The sequence below is a fragment of the Fopius arisanus genome, unplaced genomic scaffold, assembly GCF_000806365.1.
Source record: "Fopius arisanus strain USDA-PBARC FA_bdor unplaced genomic scaffold, ASM80636v1 scaffold00088, whole genome shotgun sequence".
In the NCBI taxonomy this organism is placed as follows: Eukaryota; Metazoa; Arthropoda; class Insecta; order Hymenoptera; family Braconidae; genus Fopius; species Fopius arisanus.
Genome location: NW_011887827.1, coordinates 207,414 through 227,997, shown reverse-complemented (window position 1 = coordinate 227,997; position 20,584 = coordinate 207,414). Strand labels below are relative to the sequence as shown.

The 20,584-nt window shown below is 36.4% G+C and overlaps 4 protein-coding genes across 22 annotated transcripts in view; 2 read left to right on the top strand and 2 right to left on the bottom strand.

Moving 5' to 3' along the window:
* The window catches only part of msn (serine/threonine-protein kinase msn), a 28,661-nt gene extending 25,997 nt beyond the window's left edge, over positions 1 to 2,664 (bottom strand). For all 12 annotated transcript variants that reach the window (XM_011311404.1, XM_011311405.1, XM_011311408.1 and 9 more), the window contains exons 1-2: positions 1,874 to 2,664; positions 466 to 531 (exon numbers count right to left, since the gene is read on the bottom strand). In XM_011311404.1, the coding sequence (XP_011309706.1) occupies positions 466 to 531; positions 1,874 to 1,939 (132 nt within the window). In that variant the 5' untranslated portion in view covers positions 1,940 to 2,664. The remainder of the gene's footprint in view (positions 1 to 465; positions 532 to 1,873) is intronic.
* A 359-nt stretch (positions 2,665 to 3,023) lies between these two features.
* IFT43 (intraflagellar transport 43) lies at positions 3,024 to 4,409 on the top strand. 3 transcript variants are annotated; one of them, XM_011311403.1, is made up of 6 exons: positions 3,024 to 3,184; positions 3,296 to 3,483; positions 3,679 to 3,705; positions 3,810 to 3,850; positions 3,911 to 3,980; positions 4,063 to 4,409. In XM_011311403.1, exons 1-6 carry the CDS (start codon positions 3,146 to 3,148, stop codon positions 4,280 to 4,282), a joined length of 585 nt encoding a protein of 194 aa, XP_011309705.1. In that variant the 5' UTR covers positions 3,024 to 3,145; the 3' UTR covers positions 4,283 to 4,409. The 3 variants fall into 3 exon arrangements, with proteins under 3 accessions (XP_011309705.1, XP_011309704.1, XP_011309703.1); XM_011311402.1 differs by having other exon boundaries at positions 3,293 to 3,483; XM_011311401.1 differs by having other exon boundaries at positions 3,281 to 3,483.
* Positions 4,410 to 5,843: 1,434 nt separating this feature from the next.
* On the top strand, positions 5,844 to 14,004 carry LOC105270464 (orexin receptor type 2). 4 transcript variants are annotated; one of them, XM_011311399.1, is made up of 9 exons: positions 5,844 to 6,387; positions 7,889 to 8,119; positions 8,225 to 8,546; positions 11,188 to 11,335; positions 11,748 to 11,969; positions 12,407 to 12,566; positions 12,906 to 13,018; positions 13,118 to 13,276; positions 13,535 to 14,004. In XM_011311399.1, exons 2-9 carry the CDS (start codon positions 8,091 to 8,093, stop codon positions 13,621 to 13,623), a joined length of 1,242 nt encoding a protein of 413 aa, XP_011309701.1. In that variant the 5' UTR covers positions 5,844 to 6,387; positions 7,889 to 8,090; the 3' UTR covers positions 13,624 to 14,004. The 4 variants fall into 4 exon arrangements, with proteins under 4 accessions (XP_011309701.1, XP_011309700.1, XP_011309698.1 ...); XM_011311398.1 differs by having other exon boundaries at positions 7,889 to 8,546; positions 11,757 to 11,969; XM_011311396.1 differs by having other exon boundaries at positions 5,846 to 6,387; positions 7,889 to 8,546.
* A 1,066-nt stretch (positions 14,005 to 15,070) lies between these two features.
* Positions 15,071 to 20,230, bottom strand: LOC105270462 (protein CASC3). 3 transcript variants are annotated; one of them, XM_011311393.1, is made up of 6 exons: positions 19,739 to 20,230; positions 17,258 to 18,377; positions 16,956 to 17,198; positions 16,648 to 16,680; positions 16,113 to 16,369; positions 15,071 to 15,863 (listed from the first exon to the last, which is right to left on the bottom strand). In XM_011311393.1, the coding sequence occupies exons 1-6, from the start codon at positions 19,835 to 19,837 to the stop codon at positions 15,294 to 15,296; spliced, it is 2,322 nt and encodes a 773-aa protein (XP_011309695.1). In that variant the 5' UTR covers positions 19,838 to 20,230; the 3' UTR covers positions 15,071 to 15,293. The 3 variants fall into 3 exon arrangements, with proteins under 3 accessions (XP_011309695.1, XP_011309697.1, XP_011309696.1); XM_011311395.1 differs by lacking the exon at positions 19,739 to 20,230 and adding an exon at positions 19,250 to 19,506; XM_011311394.1 differs by lacking the exon at positions 16,648 to 16,680.
* Positions 20,231 to 20,584: the final 354 nt, after the last annotated feature.

Sequence of the window (20,584 nt, the reverse complement as noted above, 5' to 3'; positions counted from 1 at the left end):
TTTCTATCTAAAATCAATAGTTTTTGAGATATAGTGTCCGTGATAGTCGCGTGCATGAGGTCGTAGGGGAAGTGAATTCGAAAAATTCCACTATATGCATCCACCCTCAAATTAAATAATTTAGTCGCAGAATTTAATTTCTAAAAATTCGAAAATTAATGAAAAATATGTAAACCCCTTTCGAGAATCTTGTCTCAATATTCCACTCTCCCAATGAAATTTTCAAATCGGCGAAAATGTCAGTGACATTCATTGAATCCAAACCGGCCAGGCCACATCCCACGCATCAAGTCAAAACGAAAAACGACAGTTAAAAAATAGCCATCTCAAAAATAATGTTGCAACAATCGTCAATAGCAACATTACCCAGTGCTATTTGAAATCCACACCCCAATGGAAGAGCGGAAGTGAAAATACGCGATGAGCGTAACAATAATGATTATCGAAAATAATTAAAGACTAGACCTTGTAGACTTGACCGTATGTGCCATTTCCAACGACTTCAATGAGCTCGAAGATGCCTGCTGGATCCTGAAAGAATAGAAAATAGAATACATTGAAAAACGTTATTGGCTCGAGTCATCGGGGCTTTTGAAAGACATTCCATAAACTCTTATATTGATGACGCACACGCGTCAGACAACTCTCCACACTTTTTCTCTAGCTCGACTGCGTTCTATTCTGATTAGTAATGCATCTACTACACGAACCTGAAAATTCTGTTACACTGTCAGAATTCTTTCTTTTTAAAACAGATCTCAATTCTCAATTTGTCCCTTTTGAATTGATCTACATAAATTAACATAAATTTTATCGAGAAATTTCGTGAAAACCCACCAATTCTTTAATATTTCAAAGACAACTTCCATTTTAGGGGCTGAGATAAATATAAAATAACAATTGTCAATGGAATAATCAATTGTTAATTCAGAAAAATTGCCTGAATATTCGATGCTTTCAGTCATTTATGATTTTATAGAATATTCATGGCATTAAATTTCATTCAGATTTATAGTTTTTTTTTCTCTGAGGATTTCGTGTTTAAAAAATGAAATTTCAATTCCCCAAACTAAATTCCCTTTCCTCTCCTACATATCCACAGACCGTAACAATAAAAACCCGTACAAAAAATAATCCAAGACCCAAAAATCCTATCATCCTCAAATAAACTCTCGGTTGAAACAAACCCAGAATTAGAGATATCACTCCCCTCGGAGAAACCCCTGATTTCCAGTCTTTTATTTACTCTCCTGCCCCCGGTAATCTCAGAAGCCCCAAACAAGACAATTCACGTGACGAGGGACAATCAAAACGAAAAAGCTGATAACACGAGGACCCGGAGTAATCACAATTGTCACATTTGCCAGAACTAAGCTGTCAAATTCAATTTAATAATTGACTCGACCTCCGAACCCTCAGGATCCCTGGAGCCCTTAAAAATCCCTGAAAATCCATTGAACCCCTCACCCCAAAAACATCCCCTACATTCCCCTCACTCCCAAAAATCCCACAAAACTCCAAAACCTCAAAAAAAAAAAACCCATCACCCTCACATCATCCATGAGAATACCTGGAGCACATTGAAGTCGATGTCATCGAGAGAGCAGTGAATACTCTATTTAAAATAACCCCCAATAACCCCTTCACCTCCTAGATCCCTTCAAGTCCCAAAAATCCCAAGAAATCCCAAAAAAATTCCCAGAAATCCCAAGAAATCCCTGGAAATCCCTGAAATCCCTCACCCCAAAAAATGAGACATGGGACTTGGTGCATAGCAAAATTCCACGAGCCCCCCAAGACCCAGAAAAAACATCCCCCGGGAGTGCAACCCCCCCGAGATCCCCCTGTACTCCAAAACGAATAATGAAAATACCTTCAGTGCGTTGAGGTCGATGTCATCCAGAGAGCAGTTAACACTCGGTGCCAAATTATGCGCCATCTTGATACGCCACTATCGCTCCCTCTGTCTCTCCCACAAAATCCCGTGTTCTCCACCTCTCTCTACCCCTCCAATATCCCCACCCCCCAGTTGTCCACCTTTTGGAAGCCACCACCCGCACAGAACACGGGTGAAATAAACCCGAATCACCGAAAAATAAAAAAGATGAAAAATAAAGAAAAATCACGGATAATCGCCACCAAAAATCCCAACACCTCGAGAGCCACACCCCAGGGGCTCACTTCCACGACGGATAAAATAATGAAATAGCTATTGTACGTCGGTAATATCGCAACACAGACACGACACGCCTATGTGTGCCCCCGGGTTCTTTGGCCCTTAATCCTCCTGTCAAGAATATTTCACTCACTGATGACAATACTATCACAAAATCTTGATCGATCTTCCTATAACTCCACTACACTCACCGGCTTAGTCACTATTTATTTATTTCAATTTATTTATTATGATTTTCAAGTATTTGGTTATTGGGAGATCGGGATACGCGTCAAGTCACACCCGTGGCGACACATGGTATGATTTTTATTTTATTTTTGTTTTGGGATTACTTTTTTTTGGGGAAAATCGCACGTTTTTTTTTCGGGGATTTTCAGGCTGCGATGGATGAGATTGGAGACCGAAGAATGCAAGTATTCGGTTAATAGGTACTTGAACAACTTGGGCACTTGTCTTTCCCCCCCTGGCAGAGGGAACTCTGTCCTGGAACTGTGGAACTGGAACTGTGGAATCTGAGGTTTCTTTGTTGAATGGGGTGGGGGTAGGGGATGTGATGGTGGCGACATCTGGCGGGGAGGAGGGGAAGGAGAACATTTATGAGAGGGAGGCGCGAAATTTTTTTTTCAAAATTTTTGGAGAAGAAAATTTTTTACTTTCGAATTTTTTATAATGGAATTTGTGATGGCCTGTTTGTTCGTGATAGATTTTATCCAGATTTTCGTGATGTATCATTTTTTTTTCTGTTTTCGAAAGGATTTGCGTAATTTTTTAATAATTGGAATTTTCGTGGAAGTCACGAGATGCCAGCACTTGATGATTTACCTGAAAACGCAGGTGCGCAGGTAAATTCACCTGTGCAGTTGCCATGGAGCATCTAAAACAAATCAAAAGCACCTCAATAATGTAAATAGATTGAATTCCTCGGAATTTCTCGTTTTTTCGAAAAAAAAAATTGAAGTTTATGGCATCATGGAGTGGGGCAATGAGCTGGAGCCGGTGACTAAAAAGGTAAATCGAAAATTCATAGCGATATATTCTTTTTTATTTTTACCCCTCGTTTTTTATTATTTTCATTTAATCCTGAAAACGATTCTTGGTGATAAGAATTATTTGCAGCAGCTGATACCGAGATTAGGGAGGAGAGCGGGTCATAATGTCAATCAGGATGAGGGAAGGTTTGATGATGACATCCTGGAGAGTCCTGGCACTGGAGTCTCCTCTGGAACATCTGGAAAAACCATTCAGGTACCTGTCGCACCCCCTAGGACCCGAAAGACCGGATGGAGTGACGAGTTGAAAAGTGCTAAGTACTTATCCCTCATTTCATCTAGGCGAGAAAAATTTTGTTGTAAAATTGTCCGACATTCAGCCAAAATGATATTTTTAACTTCTCGATAAATTCTGCAATAAATTTTCCGCCGTTTAATTCACAATAAAATTTTTTTTTCAATTAAATTTCTTAAACAATCATGGATAATCCCTCTATTTTTATTTTATTCCAGAGGAAGATCTGCTCACATCGCAGAACAGTAAGCAATTGTTTGTTAAAATATTTATTATGCATTGATTTAGAAAATTCAACAAAATTCGTTATCGATGGAAAATAAATAAATTTTGGTTCATGTAATTCCAGGAGTAAAACTCGAAAATCAAACGGGGAAGAATCGATAGACGGTAATGAAAAGAACGAATAACATAAAATAAAAGAAAATTAAATAAACGAATGGATTTTAGATATTCCAATAATCCCCGACGCCGAGGAATTTCACGAGGAGAATTTAACAGAAGCCCCTGCGATCCCCTCGTAAGTCAAAAGTCAATGAGAAATTCGATAAAAAATTCGCTCGAGCTATTTAATAACGAGATTAATATTTATTGGTATAAAGAGGAGGAAATCGCGTGGCAGCTTATCAAGAGCTGGATACGGACTTACTGAAAAATGCCTCCTTTGCATTCCTGGATGATGTCAATCTCTCTCTTCTGACGGAGAGGATGTACCCAGAGAAAAGCGTTCAAGAGCCCGACGAAGTGTGGAATTGGGAGTCGATGTTTATTCAGGTTTCCTCAGAACTAAACAGTGAAGCCCAGAAGAAAAATGAGACATAAAAATTACAGTAGAATATTTATTGCCTTCAATTGTTCACAATTACAATGAGTTATTATAATAATCTTTTGTACCAATCATTATCCATTAGGTATTTCACATCTCCATTGTATTTTATAAATAAATAACGAAAGCTTCATTGCTCGTTTTTATATGAATTCTCAAGTTATTGAATAATTTATTTCCACATCAAATTAAAAAAAAAATAGAGAGCAATTGATAATGAAAAATTCCTGATTTAAAACAATCGATTGATTGACGTAAAAAAATGATAAAATAAATAATAAAACCCCTTGCTGTTTTAATTTAAATAGTTTAAATTTTAAACTCGTTTTAAAAAAATGGCATACTGCGAACTGCAGTGCCTGTATATGGAAGCGACAAATTACCTCGTCTGACCTATTCGATTGCCCCCCAATTTGGAAATCGCGGTAGTTCGAGGAGCGACGTGAAGACTCAACCGTGCAGGCGGTACAAATCCGTGATGCCGTGATAACACCACGAAGTTGTTATCGCGCAATCGGGAGCCGAACACAAGCTACTTGAAGCGACCACGTGACAACACCCACTGAGCAGATCTGCCATAATCTATACGTTAGCGATCAATGTTCAGCTGCGCCATCACTAGCACACACTTCCAACTTTATAGAAAATTTTAATCCTATATAAGCAACTTGCAACATCCCCAACTACCTGCGGGAAACCCCAAGAAACCATTTCCAAAAAAAAAAATTACTCTCTCCCATTTTCCCCGATTTTCACTCGCCAACTTTTGAACATCCGCCATTTCCCGCGAATTACTAAATTATCACCATTTTTTTTATTATTTTTAGATTGTTTATTTGATTATTTGGAGAATCACTAGTTATAGTGATTTTGAATATGTTTTTGGGGAGGGGATAATTGGGGAAAATTTTGCCTGATGGAATTATTAAACATGGATTTTTTTATGGGCTTTGCATTATTTTTTTAGTTGTTTTTTAATTGTTTAATGGGTTTTTCGCGGATTCCGGGGCTGCAGGCTTAAAGATTCGTAGCCATCTAGTGAGGATTTCAGATATTAATTTTGGTTTTCTCTCGCGAGAAATTTGAAAATAGAATAACCATTGGAATATAATTATAATTCTTAATATTATCGGGATAAATTTATTTTTATTATATTTATTTAATTGGGGCACTCGATTTTTTAGTTTATTTCGTCCAGGAAGTGGCGGTCCCTGGACGCTAGAGGTTCAACTTAAATCGATTGAAATGAATTTAAAGCGTAATGAGCAATTTTATTTCCATCAGGGAAACAGAGTTGAATAAAAAACTACTTTCCACATTATCGCATCAGCTGGTAGTTTCAATAAAATAGCAATTAAAAACTTATTTGCGCTAAAACCGCGGGACGTTCAGAAATATTATTTTCGATATTACATATTAATATTAAATCATTTACGGTAACTTTTCAATATCATGTAATTATTATTATTTTCCGTGAAAATTCCCGGAAATCTGAATTTCTACTGGTGTACTACGCCATTACGATTCCTTCAGTAGACCGTAATTATAATGAGAAATTCATGTGTTGAAATTATCATGGTAATTCTTGTGGCTTTTTTTTCTTCATGTATAACCCGAGAGCTCGCCATTACATATATATATAAATACCGATAACATATTTCTGTAGAAACCGCGCCAGTTGCGCATCATCCACCGGAGAATTCACATCGGCCCTCCGAAGCCGCGAATTTCTCATCTTCAAAGTCCCCGAAGTGAATAAACAATTCGAAAATTATAACAATCAGTACCGACAACATCCCCGGATTATTATTACAGCTTTTATATTGACAAAATTAATTACTTTCACCGAGTGAGTCCACCGACTTCAATTAATTCATCAGAAAATATTTTCTTCAGTGTACATTCGATTCTACATAAATCACGTTTTGCAATACGTATTTTGAATTATTAATTGAAGTATCACCTCGAGAATTTACTAACAATTGACTTCCAATCACCGATAAAATTGCAGTAAAAATGTTTTTATTTGAAACGTGAAAAGAGTGAAAACAATATTTTTTTGTTAACGAGAGCGCCAATGACTGATTGTTTAATTCGCAAGGTAAATTCATCAAATTTACTTCGACTTTTTATTTAATTGAACAATTCGGAATTTCTCTGAACCTTGAACTTAATTTGTCTCCGGTGAGTAAAATTGTTGACTAAAAATAATGTAATCCCTCGGATAAATTATTGAAACGACGGGAAAAATTGTTTAAATGGTTATTATAAAACTTTGAATAAATTGCGACAATTTCCATTCGAACGATTGAAGTCGGGGGATCTTTTCGAAAGTTTGGAATTGCCTGGAGTCCCCAGTGATGAAAACTGCGAGGCAACTACATTCAATTATAATTACTCAGCTCCTGAGAGCGCCCTATCAACTCGCACGTGTTTAGATTAATTGGAATTTCTGTGTTGTCGATTAATCGGTTCTGGTTAGGACTGTTTGAATTTAATCATGAACCTCTTGCAAACGTTTTAGTACTTGATTTACGGCTCCATTGGTCTGATCGGTCTATCATTCATTGCAAAATCGAAAAAATACCACCAAGAAAAAAAAATCCCAATCATCCCTCGACCAGAGAGAACTACGTCTTTTAATTATTTTATTCAATTATTTCTTCAAGTCTCAACAATAATAATCATATTGCTCTATGACTTTGAATAAACTCGATCAATAATTATTAACATTTACGCCTGCCTTTTTAATCTCGTAACTTCCTCGATTAAAAATATCATGCATTACGCTCCATTATTCATGTTTCAGGGTTTTTTTTTTTGTTTGACCTGGGGAGATAAAAAATCGTTTTGACAAGGGGAAGGGGAAGGGGAGAATTAAAATTTCCCTCTCACGCTGTGAAAAATTTATAGATAAATTTGCCCTAGGGGTTTGTAGTTCCGCTATTAAAATTTAATTCAAAAAAAAAAATCAATCTCGTGTAAATTTGTGCCAAGAAAATTCCCCTTTTCCCTTTATTCATTCATTTATATTTTCAAAAATAATTTTTAACACACGAGTTCAATTATCTGAAGTCCGAGCAGATCAATAGTCAATCGATTTTTTCTTCTCATTCTCCCTGTCACGAGTATGTGCGTATTATTTTAAATAAATTTTGAGTTAAAAAAATGAAAAAATTAAATAGCTCGTCAGATACAGCTGATGATTCTGAAAATTACCCAGGACATTGAAACAGATACGGTTATCTCTTTTCTCGTGCTCAGCGCTAACTTTTATTGCAATTTACCTCAGCTTTCGTTAATCGCGATTTATTTTATTTTTTATTCACGTGCCAATGTCTTCTCGCTACGGAATTCCATTGCATTTCCCCTTTAAATCGCTCACAAACATGAGTAATAATACGAGAATATTTTTATTTCGTATTCTCCTCAAAATTGTTTTTCTAATTTTCAAAAAAAAAATCCATTAACAAGATTTAAATTGAATTCCAAAACAATTTAAGATTAAATTATTACTCACATTGAATATTGATTTTTTATCAATAAATAATATATATAAATTATTAATTGATTGATATCAATTTATTTAATTGGATTTTCAGCGAATTTGTTGTGTAATTTCCAGAAAATCTCCATCACATTCGAAATTGAAAATTATTTATAAAAAAATGAAGAGTAATTACACCTTAAAAATATCGATGCCGATAGAATGATTGGTGGCTCTGAGATAGCGAAAAAAAATTGTGAAAAATGTGAACTCAAGGGAAAAATGAGTTCAATGGCACTTGAAGCTCAAGCAATGACATGAATTTGTGGACAAGTTCATTCCTCATGTACGTAACATCAAGTGTTGGAAATGAACTCGAAGAGAATAGATTGAGTGACTATGATTTTATTGAGATGGAAAGTGGCGATAATGTGACGGAATTTGATAACAGAACATGCACCAACGATTACTGCATAAGTGACGAGGCGTACGTCGATCTGATTGCTGATTACTTGACACCAAGGGGATGGTACCTGGTCCTCATTGGTATCCATGCAACGGTTTTCCTCGGTGGAATTATCGGCAACTCCTTGGTGTGCATTGCGGTCCACCGTAATCACACCATGAGAAATGTCACTAATTATTACATCGTTAATCTAGCAATTGCAGACCTGATGGTCATTATTCTGTGTTTACCATCGACTGTTCTGTGGGACGTCACAGAGACCTGGTTTTTGGGAAATTGCCTGTGCAAAGCTATTCCTTACCTTCAAGTGAGTCCACATTTAAATAATCAATTATTATTTACCAATTAATTGATAAATCCTTTTTTAATCCTCAATTACTGTTTCTATCTCATTTTTTTATTCGCTGAATCATCAGAGCAGAAGAGTGATTTTTTTGAATATTTGAAATTCCGCGGAAATTCAAAGAAAATTGAATAATTAGTGTGAGAAAAGTACTCGAAGTTTTACGCGAATAAAAAAGAGCGGTACTGGCTAAAAAAATGTTCGCATGGCTCGATGTTGATACAGGAATTCTCATTCATATTTTTCCACTCATTAACTTCATTTTCACGCGTATTTAACCGCTAATCAGACTCCGAAAGTCGACATTAGCAATTATGCAAGTAATCATGCGGATTTTTTACACTCATTACCTCCATTCGCGCTAAACTCCATTGATTACCTATAAATTAGGGATTTTTCATTGTCCCCCCATGAACAATTGAAAACAATAACAATTGATGATAGCAAAATGACTTTGAATAAATGTTGATAATTATTCACTTTAATTACCGAATTTTTTTCTCTGCGATCGCTTCATGTACCGAGAGATGGCGGCCGCTGAAAAAATATCTCGCGTGCGAAAATCCTTGTCGAACTAATCAAAAATCCTGACGTTCGATTTAATCATCAAAAAGGGTGCTCGCTACTTTAATAGCGTGCAAGTTTGCAATTACGCGAGCTTGCAGGGTATGGCCATCAAGACATACCCAGTACATAATTTTTGAGATGGCGAGGCTGTTAGCTGCCACTTGCACTGACGCCTCCAATGATCCAATTTTAATTATAAACATTGCACTAATCGAATTAATAATTTTACACCAATGTACAAATATTCCATTAAAAAATGGAATATCTAACATTTACTATACTAAAAAAAAAATTAGGGAGATCCAAAAAAAAATCTGTTTAATCCAGAATTAAAATACCATTAATGAATTAATATTATTAATTAGATAATTAAATGGAGCAATTAACAATTTCGGGGACAGGTGAATTCTTTGATAATTACGGAAATTACCGATGGTGATGCAATCATTCTGTAATTAATTGATGTAATTATCTCACCTGACATTTTCGATCCGTTTTGATTGACTGTTATGTTCGAACAAGTCTCGTAGTCTCTTTTCTCCATATTTTTTTTTTCTCGTGTACCTCTCGTATTACGTGCCGTTGTCCACAAACTCCATATATTATTGAAATAATAGGTACCTGCCGAGTTCACAATCTTGTGATTTGTTACACCTGGGGACACACTACGCCTCATTTAGGTACGTACCTCCGCGCAATCCTCTCCTCGTTGGTGTTTTTTTCTTTCTCTAGAGATTAAATTTTTTACTAGTCGCTGATACACGATGTTTGTACATTCCCGCACGAGTCCATTCCATTAATCAAATTAAACCTAGATCATCGGAATTCAGGACAATTGACAGGGATTAATCATTTCTGAATGTCAACCCCAGTTTTGTATAAATAAATTCATACGAATATTTGCGGATTTTTTTACTGAAAATTGCTGAAAGAATTCGAATATTGAAATTATTTCGTTTAGAAGAAATTTTATTCCTGAAAATCAATGAATAATGTTTTTATTTTTGCATTCATCAATTATTAAAGTCAGAGTCAATTCCATGAGGTTCTGAAATTCAAGAGATAATTATTATAATTGTCGAATAAAACGATTTATCCTGCACTTACGGTGGAGAATTCGTTAAATCGCTCGTTTATGTTCTGTACGCACGTTAAATTGCGACTAACTCAATCATCGATATAATTCGATTATCTCATGGCATTCGAGGTCCTCAGAGAGGTCTCTTCATGGGTTCACAACTCTGTTATTGAAGCAGAATTCTCTCAATTTTCCAATCAAGTTTCACCTTTTTTATTTTCACGCTAGCACAAAAATGACACGAAATATTTAGGATAACAAAAATATTCAATACCTGATGTGACAATGACCCATAATTTTTTTAACTCCCAATATCTCTAGGCTTTCCTGAAGTTTTGAATTTTCAAAGATTAAATTTCACAATGAAAAAATACTCAGAGGAAAGATTAATTATTTTTAATTCGACTGTAAACATTTGCGTGAATTATTCTGGCGGTGCGTGTGAATGGAAAATCGACTAGTTTTATCACATGAATAAAAACATGACGATATGAGGGGGAAAAAAGAGGGTGAAAATGACGGTAAGGCCTGTTACCACGTGAGGTAATATTTTATTAGACACTCGGGGAAATTTTCTTGTTTCTTAAGACCAAGATTTATTACTCTTATTACTATCAAGTTTCGCAATGCCACAATGTCACTGAAATAAAACTTTTGCAATTTCAAGAAGAACATTAATTAATCAACATTTAATCATTTATAAATTCTCCCCTCCGATCGCGCAGAGAAAAAAATTCGGATTTATTAAATATAATTAAATTATTACCAACAATATCGATTTCTGCGGAGACATTCGATATAATGTGATCGATGGAACCCCCGAGCGGTCGCCTGTTTCAATTTTCTCCGGAAAATGTCAAACGCGGGGAAAACAAATCCCATTGAATGCAGGAAAATGATTTTTAACCCATCGGAATGAGAAAGCCTTCCTTGACACTCCCATTGTCATTTATTTTCCAGACAGTTTCCGTGAGTGTGAGCATCCTCACCCTTACCTTCATATCAATCGACAGGTGGTACGCAATCTGCTTTCCTCTCAAGTTCAAATCGACAACCAAACGAGCGAAAAGAACAATTCTCGTCATCTGGATATTTTCATTAATTTTCGGTGAGAGCCTCGACAACTGCACCAGAAATAACTTCAATTAAGCCATAAGATAGGAATTCATTCAATTATCAATTTGAATTTTTCAATTCAATTCAATTTGAATAAAATTCAGCTCTCGCATGAATTCTTCGGTAATATCTGCGAAATAAAGGGAGATAGCGAAATTGGTGTCATGAGCCTTTTTGTAGAGCTAGTTAAGGGCTATAAGAAAGGTAATTACAAGATTTTCTGTATTTCCCTCAGTTCCGGAGATAGGGGAGCTGAATGACTCGTTTTACCTTTTTACTAGAAAATTTCATATAATTTGAGTTTAATTAGGTTTAATGAGGAATTTTTGCCGTGAAATTTTACAGGATATTTTGTAACAGTATTGAAGGGCAATTTCCTGGGTTATATGCAATTTTTATGTCAGATATTCCAGATCTCATTGTTCTCCATACGGCTCCCGCGCCCCACCTCAGGGTGGACACGATTTTCTATACCCAGTGCACCGTGTCCTGGAGCCAAAGAAGCGAGAGAATATTTGCACTGATTAAACTTGTCTTTTTGTACGGAGGTCCTCTCCTGTTTATGACATTCACTTACTGCAGCATTATCCGGGTTCTCTGGAGGAGTAAAATCCCAGGATATCAATGTGAGTGACTTATCTTCTCTTTTCTCTTTTTCCCTCGATGCCCCAGTTATTGCAATTTTTCAGTCCATATATAAAGATCTGCCCATATGGTACCTAAAAACCTGAGACATATATATCATTCATATGCGCAAGGAAATATATCATTTGCGCCTCGAATATCTCATTTTATGATTGAAAAATTCGCGAGACATTTTTTAAAAAATCGACTTCCCACATATTTCTCGGTTTTTTATGTCATATCATTCTGGTACATGTTAAATATATTTCAAAATATATTATATATTTTTACTGTGGAATTTTAATTGAATCAGATAATAGTTATAAATTAATATAATATAATTATCGAATTATTATTCAATTTACGATTGTTATAAAATTAAAAATCGATTCTTTACAATTAATTGGTTTTAATTTCCCTCTCTCCACGCAAATTGCAGCATCAAGGAGTACACCACCGATAACAGAATCTACAGCGTCAATCCACGAGAATTTCGAGGGCCAAATGGCGTCTCGAAGAAAAGCTGCCAAAATGCTTATTGTTGTAGTTCTCGTATTTGGACTCTGTTATCTCCCTGTTCATATTCTCATTGTTCTAAGGTATGAATAATGAATTTGATAAATAATTACACTCAATAAAAATATTAAATGACACACTTATAATTTTATTCTGAATCCAACTGACAGGATTAAACGAGACAGCTGAATCTTTCGCTGAGTTTTTCGAAAATAACTCCGAACCTAGGGCATATAATTAAATTTTTGTTATAATCATTTTTATAGGGATAAATAAGAGCTGCAAGAAAGGTAATTACAGAAATTTAGCTGTGTCCTTCAGTTTCTGAGATATTTCCGAACGAAACAACGCAGAGTTGAAAGGAGTCATTCGCTTTCGCCAGAATTTCATTTCTGTTTTACTTTACATTGTTTAAATTTCAGACAAACAGTTGGACTCCCTTCAAACGAAATCAATGTAACTTGCAGCCTCATAGCTCATTGGTTGTGCTACGCGAATAGCGCGATGAATCCCATAATTTACAACTTCATGAGCGGTGAGTTATTTTTTAGATAATTTTATAATATTGGAATGTAAAACTGGAATTGGAATTTCCTATGGGGGAGGGAGTGACGAATATTCAATTTTCTTTCAGGGAAATTCCGAAAAGAATTTCGACGATCATTTCAGTGCAGCCCACGAGGTTCCAATGACCGTCGAATTTTCAAATGCACCCTCCCATACTGCCCTCCAGATCCTCGATGTCAACCTTACAGAAATATTCCAACTGAATTGAATTTCCAAACCCTTCAAGGTACCAGTGAAATTGTACCCCTGAACATGTGCATTAGCCAGTCACGATAAATTAATTTCGCCCACCAAATGACATATCAAAATCCCCAATAGATAAATCCTCCGATTTCTTCAATTTCAATAAATTCACGTCCCCCGAAACAATATAATTATCTAATAAATAATGTGTTAACTCTGTATAATTAATTAATGATTTTTATTTAAATTCCTTTGAGAACTCATTTTCAATAAATTTTTTTTCATGCATCGCATATTCTAGTGTGGATGACATGTATCAAGAATATTGACCATTCCGAATTAAATTGCGGAGGCAACGAAAATATCACATGCGACTGCTCCGGAGTCTGAATATTCGCGTGTCACATGCGAAATACAAATTAGAGATGAATATTTGATTTATTGAAGCGGTAACAATTTTCTCTTCCAAAAATGACTATTGAATATTTAACAAAAACAAGACAGCGTAAATTCTCGTCGTCAATTATGGATTCAGTCCCTTTTTTTATTTGAAAAAATGAACCCTGGACAACAAAGTATGTAATAAATATAGAACTGAGTGTCTCGAGTTGTTCGCCCCGAAATATATTCGAAGTAGTGAATTATCGGGCAATAAATGTATAAATATGATGGGAATAATTGTAAATAAATGTTATTGAATGTCAATTATGTAAAATCTACAAGATAAGATGATGAAATTGTAAAAAAAAAAGATCGGAAATAAAGGATTTCCCAGAGTTGAGGAAATGAAATAAACCAGTGAATATTTTCAATGCACTTTTCTATATTTCATGATCATTCTCAATTCTTCTCGTGTTGCCCATAATTTCCAGTATTCTGGATACATCTGAGTTATTCTTGCACATTAACTAGACAATATAAAAGATTCATCAGTTGCATTTTATACGTCAATAAATTATTATTCAACCAGCATTATATTTCATTATTTATACATGAAACATTTTCCAATTTTTATCTTATTGATTGCGCAAGTTAATGCTCTGACCATTAGAAAATGGGGGAAAAAAATTATTTGCAAAAGCACGATTAAAGAAAGACTTAATCGACGAAATAACAGTTTCGTAGTGGATTCCGAATGCTTTTATTCGCCCAGGCGTGTTAAATAATATTCAGAATACAATTCTTAGATATTTGTACAAGAAGCAAATATACTCTACATAATTATGATGTCGCAGGCACATATAAAAGGAAAGAAATAATTTTTTTAAGCTGCATGAAAATATCTCTCAAGCGAATCTATCATTAATGTTCAATTTTCCTCTCAATTATTTCCCTAAAAAATTTTCAAATAATTTCTTTTATGTACACTAAGCTCAATCAATATCAACCTCAAAATTCCTACGTACATAATTATTAATTTTCTGGGAAAATATTTATATAGCTATCTATATAATGTTAAATATCTCAGCGTTATCGAGTTAAATTTAAAAACTCTCATTCTGCATTTTCCGTTGTCTCGAATTTTCTCAACTTCCGATTCTCATCTATCAAGATAGCTCATAATTATCTCTTAAATATTTCATAGACTCATTAATCGTCATTGAATAGTGAATTAATAAGTTTTGTCGATAGGCAGCAATCATTTCGCATTGCTTCAACTTTCCTCTCAATTCCCTTTATCTCTTTAACTTCTTTTAATTTATTATTCAATTTCTCGCGTTACGTTATTTTAAAATTGAACTTCATGAGATATTACAATTGTATTATTTTATTCGATTGATTTTTTAAGACCCTATTAATTCAGTAATTTTTTTTTCATACGAATCATGAACTGGAAATCGAAATTTCATCAATAAATCAATTAAATGAATGACCCACAGGCTCCATTTTCGAAGAAAAAAAAATCATTCACTCGGAGGCCTCGACCGAAATTCAACCATCAAAATATGTCCGGGGAAAAAAAATTAAATTTTCCCTCGAGATGAGTTTCCTCAAAATCTATGCATGCTCTTCACCGACAATTACGTCGTTAAATATTCTCCACTCATCACTCGATCAATTTAGGCAGCTGCTTCCTCCACAACCTGTTTCTCATGCACGATAGTCTCGACTTTGGTGATGTCAGTCTCCCCAATGGTAACGGCAATATCAACACTAGTCGACACTTTTCCCTCATCAATATCAACATTAGACAATTCATCCATCTGTGGTACCTCAACCTCAATTTTTCCTGTATCCTCCAAGACCTTGGCCTCCCCCTCGACGACAACGGGTGAATCTTTGCTCTCCGACTGTAGGACGTGGTCTGGAGAGGACTCAGGCCCCTCGAGCTGTGAATTTTCGAATGTCTCTGGCGAGAATTTGGAGTTGATCTCTGTGGACTCCATCCTGACCTCCTCGAAGGACTGGGCATGACCCGTTGGGTTCTGGGATGTCTGGCTGATGCTTCTACCCCTGCCCCTACTACCCTGGTGATGCTGGCTGTTATCAGGGGGTGGCAGAATAGGAATTGCTGCCTTTGGACGACGAACTGGAGCTGCCTGTTGCTGTTGGGGTGGCTGTTGAGCTGGATTATAGTAAGTACAGCCCTGGGGTTGGAATAAATCTGGTGGAGGTGGGGGACCCTGTGGCTGCAACACAAGGACCATTACATTTCATTACTCTAATTCTCTCTTTCAATATTTTATCTTCCCCGTAAAAAGTGGAAAGCATTTTATAGAAATCGGATTTTTGTCGTTAGGTAATAACGAATAAAATTACAATTTTAATGAGTTTTTTCTCCAATAATTTTTAATCTGAAAGCAGATAATTTTTTATTTTTAGGATATTATTTTCAATAACGAAGGAATAATACTGGAAAATAAAAGGGGACTATTTACCTGAACAGTGGGATTATACCCCTGATATCCCTGGAAATTTGGTTGAAATGGTGGACCATTGGATGCTGACACATAATTTATGATATTAGGTGGTGCAGTTTGCGGTGGAATGAACTGCGGTGGTGGTACTAAAAAGGGTGGAGGTGCATAAGGAGCTGGCTGGCCACCTGGTGGCAATGGCATCACTGGTTGTCCACCCATGGGAGCAACAGTCGTTGGTCCAGGTGGTTGTGGCTCGAAATGCCCTTGTGGATAAGCTAGAACCATCAAGTACTCATAAAACATTTCATAAATCTCACGACTGCACCACACGAAACAACATTTTTCTACATCAATACAGAATTTCACACAATTCGTTGAGAATAAAAATCAAATGCCATCTTAATATTTCATTAATTGAATATTCAACATTCTCATGCATGAAATTCTCCAATACCAATTCATTACATTTCCAATATGGAAATCAATGAGATAAACAATTTAAGGAACAACAAAACCACAATCAACAATTAATTTTGGGAACAATTGCCCTTACCTTGGGAGTCTAGTACACCGTGGGCGTTTCCAGCTAGATGATCGTACATAATAAGAGTGATATTAATTATAAAAAGACACAAGGTTGAGAAAATGATTAAATTCCAGATATTAATTTGAAAGTCTGAGGATTTTATTAGTCAACTGATAGAGGTAAATTAATAAAAATGATTGAGTAAACAACTGTATATAAAAAGAACGGTGTGGATTAAAAAGACATAAGATGCTGAAAAATATTTAATATCGAAAGTGATAAAATTAAATTGGTTTCTGAGAAAATATTTTAAATAAAAGATGATTAATCATTACCTTGTGGTGGATAAAATCCATGCTGATTATGCTGTCCATGTTGTGAATGCTGCTGAGGGTACGTCTGCTGGACAGGACCCTCCGGCATAGCTGGTCTCTGTCGAAGACTGGAATATCGTTTTGGTCTATTACCAGCAACATCGGGCAGTGATTGAAGATGATTCTGCTGTTGAGGTGATGGTGGTTGCATTCGTGGTGGAGGAACATTGGGACGTTGATTCGTTGGTGGTGCATAAAAATTCCCTGAAAATAAATCATTACTGATAATGATTGAATCATTGATCATATGACCGTATACTCACTGCTTGGCCGTCCCTGGTGATGATAATTGCCATCATTGACGCTCATGTGCTTGATGTCATTGACAATTTGCTCCTCATCGAGACTCGTATTTCTCCGTACATTGTCATTGGTGATAACTCCACCTCCGCGACCCTTCGGCCCTTTATTCTCGACCGATCTATTGGCAATGACATTATTATTACCACTAGGTTTGAATCCACGTCCCCTAACTCGACTCGCTGCCAAACTGACAGACTCCTGGACCTGCCGCTTATTCACGTGATTCTGTTTACCATAAACAATTTTATCAGGCTCAACGTGAGGAATATTTCTACTGGGACTAAGACTCTGACTCGTGTATTTAGCGTCTTTTTTCCAGGCTGGATTTGTCGGCTCATTCGGAGCTTTATTTTCATTAGTTAAATTATTCTGAACACCAGGTGTTTTATTGTTCTGGTTATCCTGCTGTGACTGGAGCGGTGGAAAATTCGATTGTTTCGTTTGGGATTTGTTTTTATTGGTGTACCATGCTGACGAGATAACAGGTTCCTCAGGAGTTTCAGGTTCGTCCTTGGAGCCTCTTAGGGCAGGAAATTCTTCACCACCTCTGTTAGACCTTCTATTATGTTTCGTAGATGTGTTATTACCACTGGTTTTTCCATAAGCATCCTCATCCTCCCAATTGCGAGTGTATTTATTGGGACCACGTCCGTATCTTCTTCGTCTCCTAGCTCTTGGTGGGCCTTCCTCATTTCTAATGTCATACCCATAGACTGCAATGAGCTCCTCGTGACTCTTGGGCGCCTGTTCCTCATCGTTGTACCTGTCGTGATCCCATCTGTCCTCCTTCTCCCTCCAGACCTTCTTCTCTTTATTATCCCTCTCTGGTGGCTGTTCAACAGTACTCTCTGTCGCCTCCTCGGCTGTTCTGTCGTCGTGCTCGTAGAATGTCCCACGCTTCGGTATGTACTGGGGATTTCGCCTGTCCTCGTCGTCATCCAATTTTTTCTGGGGTTTGTCCTCCTCCTGGCCATCACCACTCTCCCTCTGGACACCGTCCTGAGATCCACCGTCTGACTCTCCATCACTTCCTGCTGTGTCATACTCGGAGTCATGGTGTGCCTCCGTCGGTTCACTATTCTGTAAATTCCATTTTCGAGAATCTTTGCTATTTATCTAAACGCGGAGAATAAATGCGAGTTGAGAATTCAAAAAGAATTGCCGAAATAATTCAATGAGTTCAAGAAGAAAAAAAATCTATGAGTGAATACTAAAGAAGGAAGGATTAGATAGTGGTGAGGCAGGTAAATTTTTTATAGTTTGTATACTGCCTGGAATATTTCAATATTTAAAACCCATAGACACTTCAGAGTTTGTTTGTGTAACGTGAGCTCCTATCGCACTTTCTTGCGCTTGTATGAAATACAAAGAATTACTATCGAGAAATGTGTGTATGCCTCATTACTGATAACACCAAACAAGGCAAATCATCGACCAAAAAAGCTGGGCAATATGAATTTCAAATATCTTCCAATATAAAAACCTCATTCAATTTCTGATAGAACATTATAATTTTTTCCAGAGTCATGCGATTTCTCTTTTGATCTTTACTCATCATCTTTCGTGCGAGAATTTTTCCCTTGGTCTATGAATCAATTCATAAAAATGAAAAAAAAATGGAAGGAAATCATAATTATCTATTGAAATCTGACAGAATCCGTCGACCCGATTTCCACGTGAGTTTTCCTCCACGTAAATTTGTTCCACTCCACTAAAATTTCTCATGTGGAACAAATAATTTTTCGCAGACCTAATTTTATCACTCAGTGTCCATTTTGCTGTGACCCCTGGCAAAAAAATGCCTCTCCCACTGCCATTTAATTCCTCAGAACGAATGGGTCTCACCGAAAGATCGCAAGTGTGCAATAAACAACTATACACTGCGATCTCTCAAAAGAAATCCCCAAAATACTCCACCCACTGAAAAACACTGTAAAAATTTTAAAAATCACCTCAGCCTTAAATTTGACACTTAACATCGACTGCTCCATCCGAAAAACTAACGATTAAAAATCGAAAAAACGCCGCCAAAAATTCCCAGCCCGATCCAATTAAGAAAAAAGGATACGCTTTAAAATACTCCAAAAAAGAAATTCGTCTATTGTTAGAAAATATAATTTCGACGAGAGAATGCCGGCGACGTGCCCTCTATTGCACTTCCCGATTCCAATGACCCTAACCTTCACAGAGAAATTCGCCCCCAAAAATAAAAGATAAATAAACTCGTTCCTTATCACAAGAGAAACCGATGAATCCCGTAAATGACCCCAATCTGGTGAACGATATTGGAGAAAAAAAAAAAACCACCGGTGAAGATGTAGTGCTCCAGATTGATGGAGGTACTCCAAAAACGCGTGACAGACGCCCAAATAAATCGAATAACTGGCAAATTAATTCCAAAACAATCAGAAATTAATGAAAAAGTCGTTTGAATAATTTACCTGGGTTTCCTTGGTGGCATTGAGCTCCTCATAAGACTCGGACAGGTCTTCAGAACCTCCTGATTGGTCTGACTTCCTTCTGCGACGTGTATCAGACATTTTAAACGTTCCAAAAAACTCTTCAGTCGTTCAACAATGAATTTTTTTTATTATTCCGATAATTATTCCTGGGACAGAGGTTGTGAGCAATTAAATCCTCGGTTTTTATAATTTTTTATCTAATTTGGAACTCCGGACTGAACGAGGTGAGGGATTTATTCAGCTTCGGAAAGTTCGACCACTACTAGACGATTTACATTGAACCCACGTAAGACGATGCCACCGCTCGATGTTGACCATTTGTGCAACTAATTTTCCAGGGGTTTTTCCTTTTCAATCGCTATTAATTATTTCTCAGGAGTTCGAAGGCTTTTTCATTGTTAAGGGAACTTATTGGTCGGTTTTTAGGACTCGCGTTCGATTTTTACACGGGCAATTTGGTATATAATCTTGTGATTGTTTGTTGTTATTTTTTGGGGCGGGGGAGGGATGATTTGTACAGCTGTTTTGGTGAGTGTTGGTAAGGGTGGAATTGACCGCGCAGGTAGAGGCTCTCGGGGAATGCCGGGATTATTTGAAAATCCTGAGTGATTTCGAGGTAAAATTGAAATGTGAAATTTCACCTCAGAAGTTATCGGGAATTCAAATTTTGATTTAAATTTTTGGAAATTGTAGGGAGGATATTGTTTGAATAGTAATTGATATTTTATTGACAATTACAAGATTTAATTGGAATTTAATTGGAAACATTCAAAATTCAATCCGCAACTTTCCATCGTCAGAATGATTTATTTTATTCCGCAACAA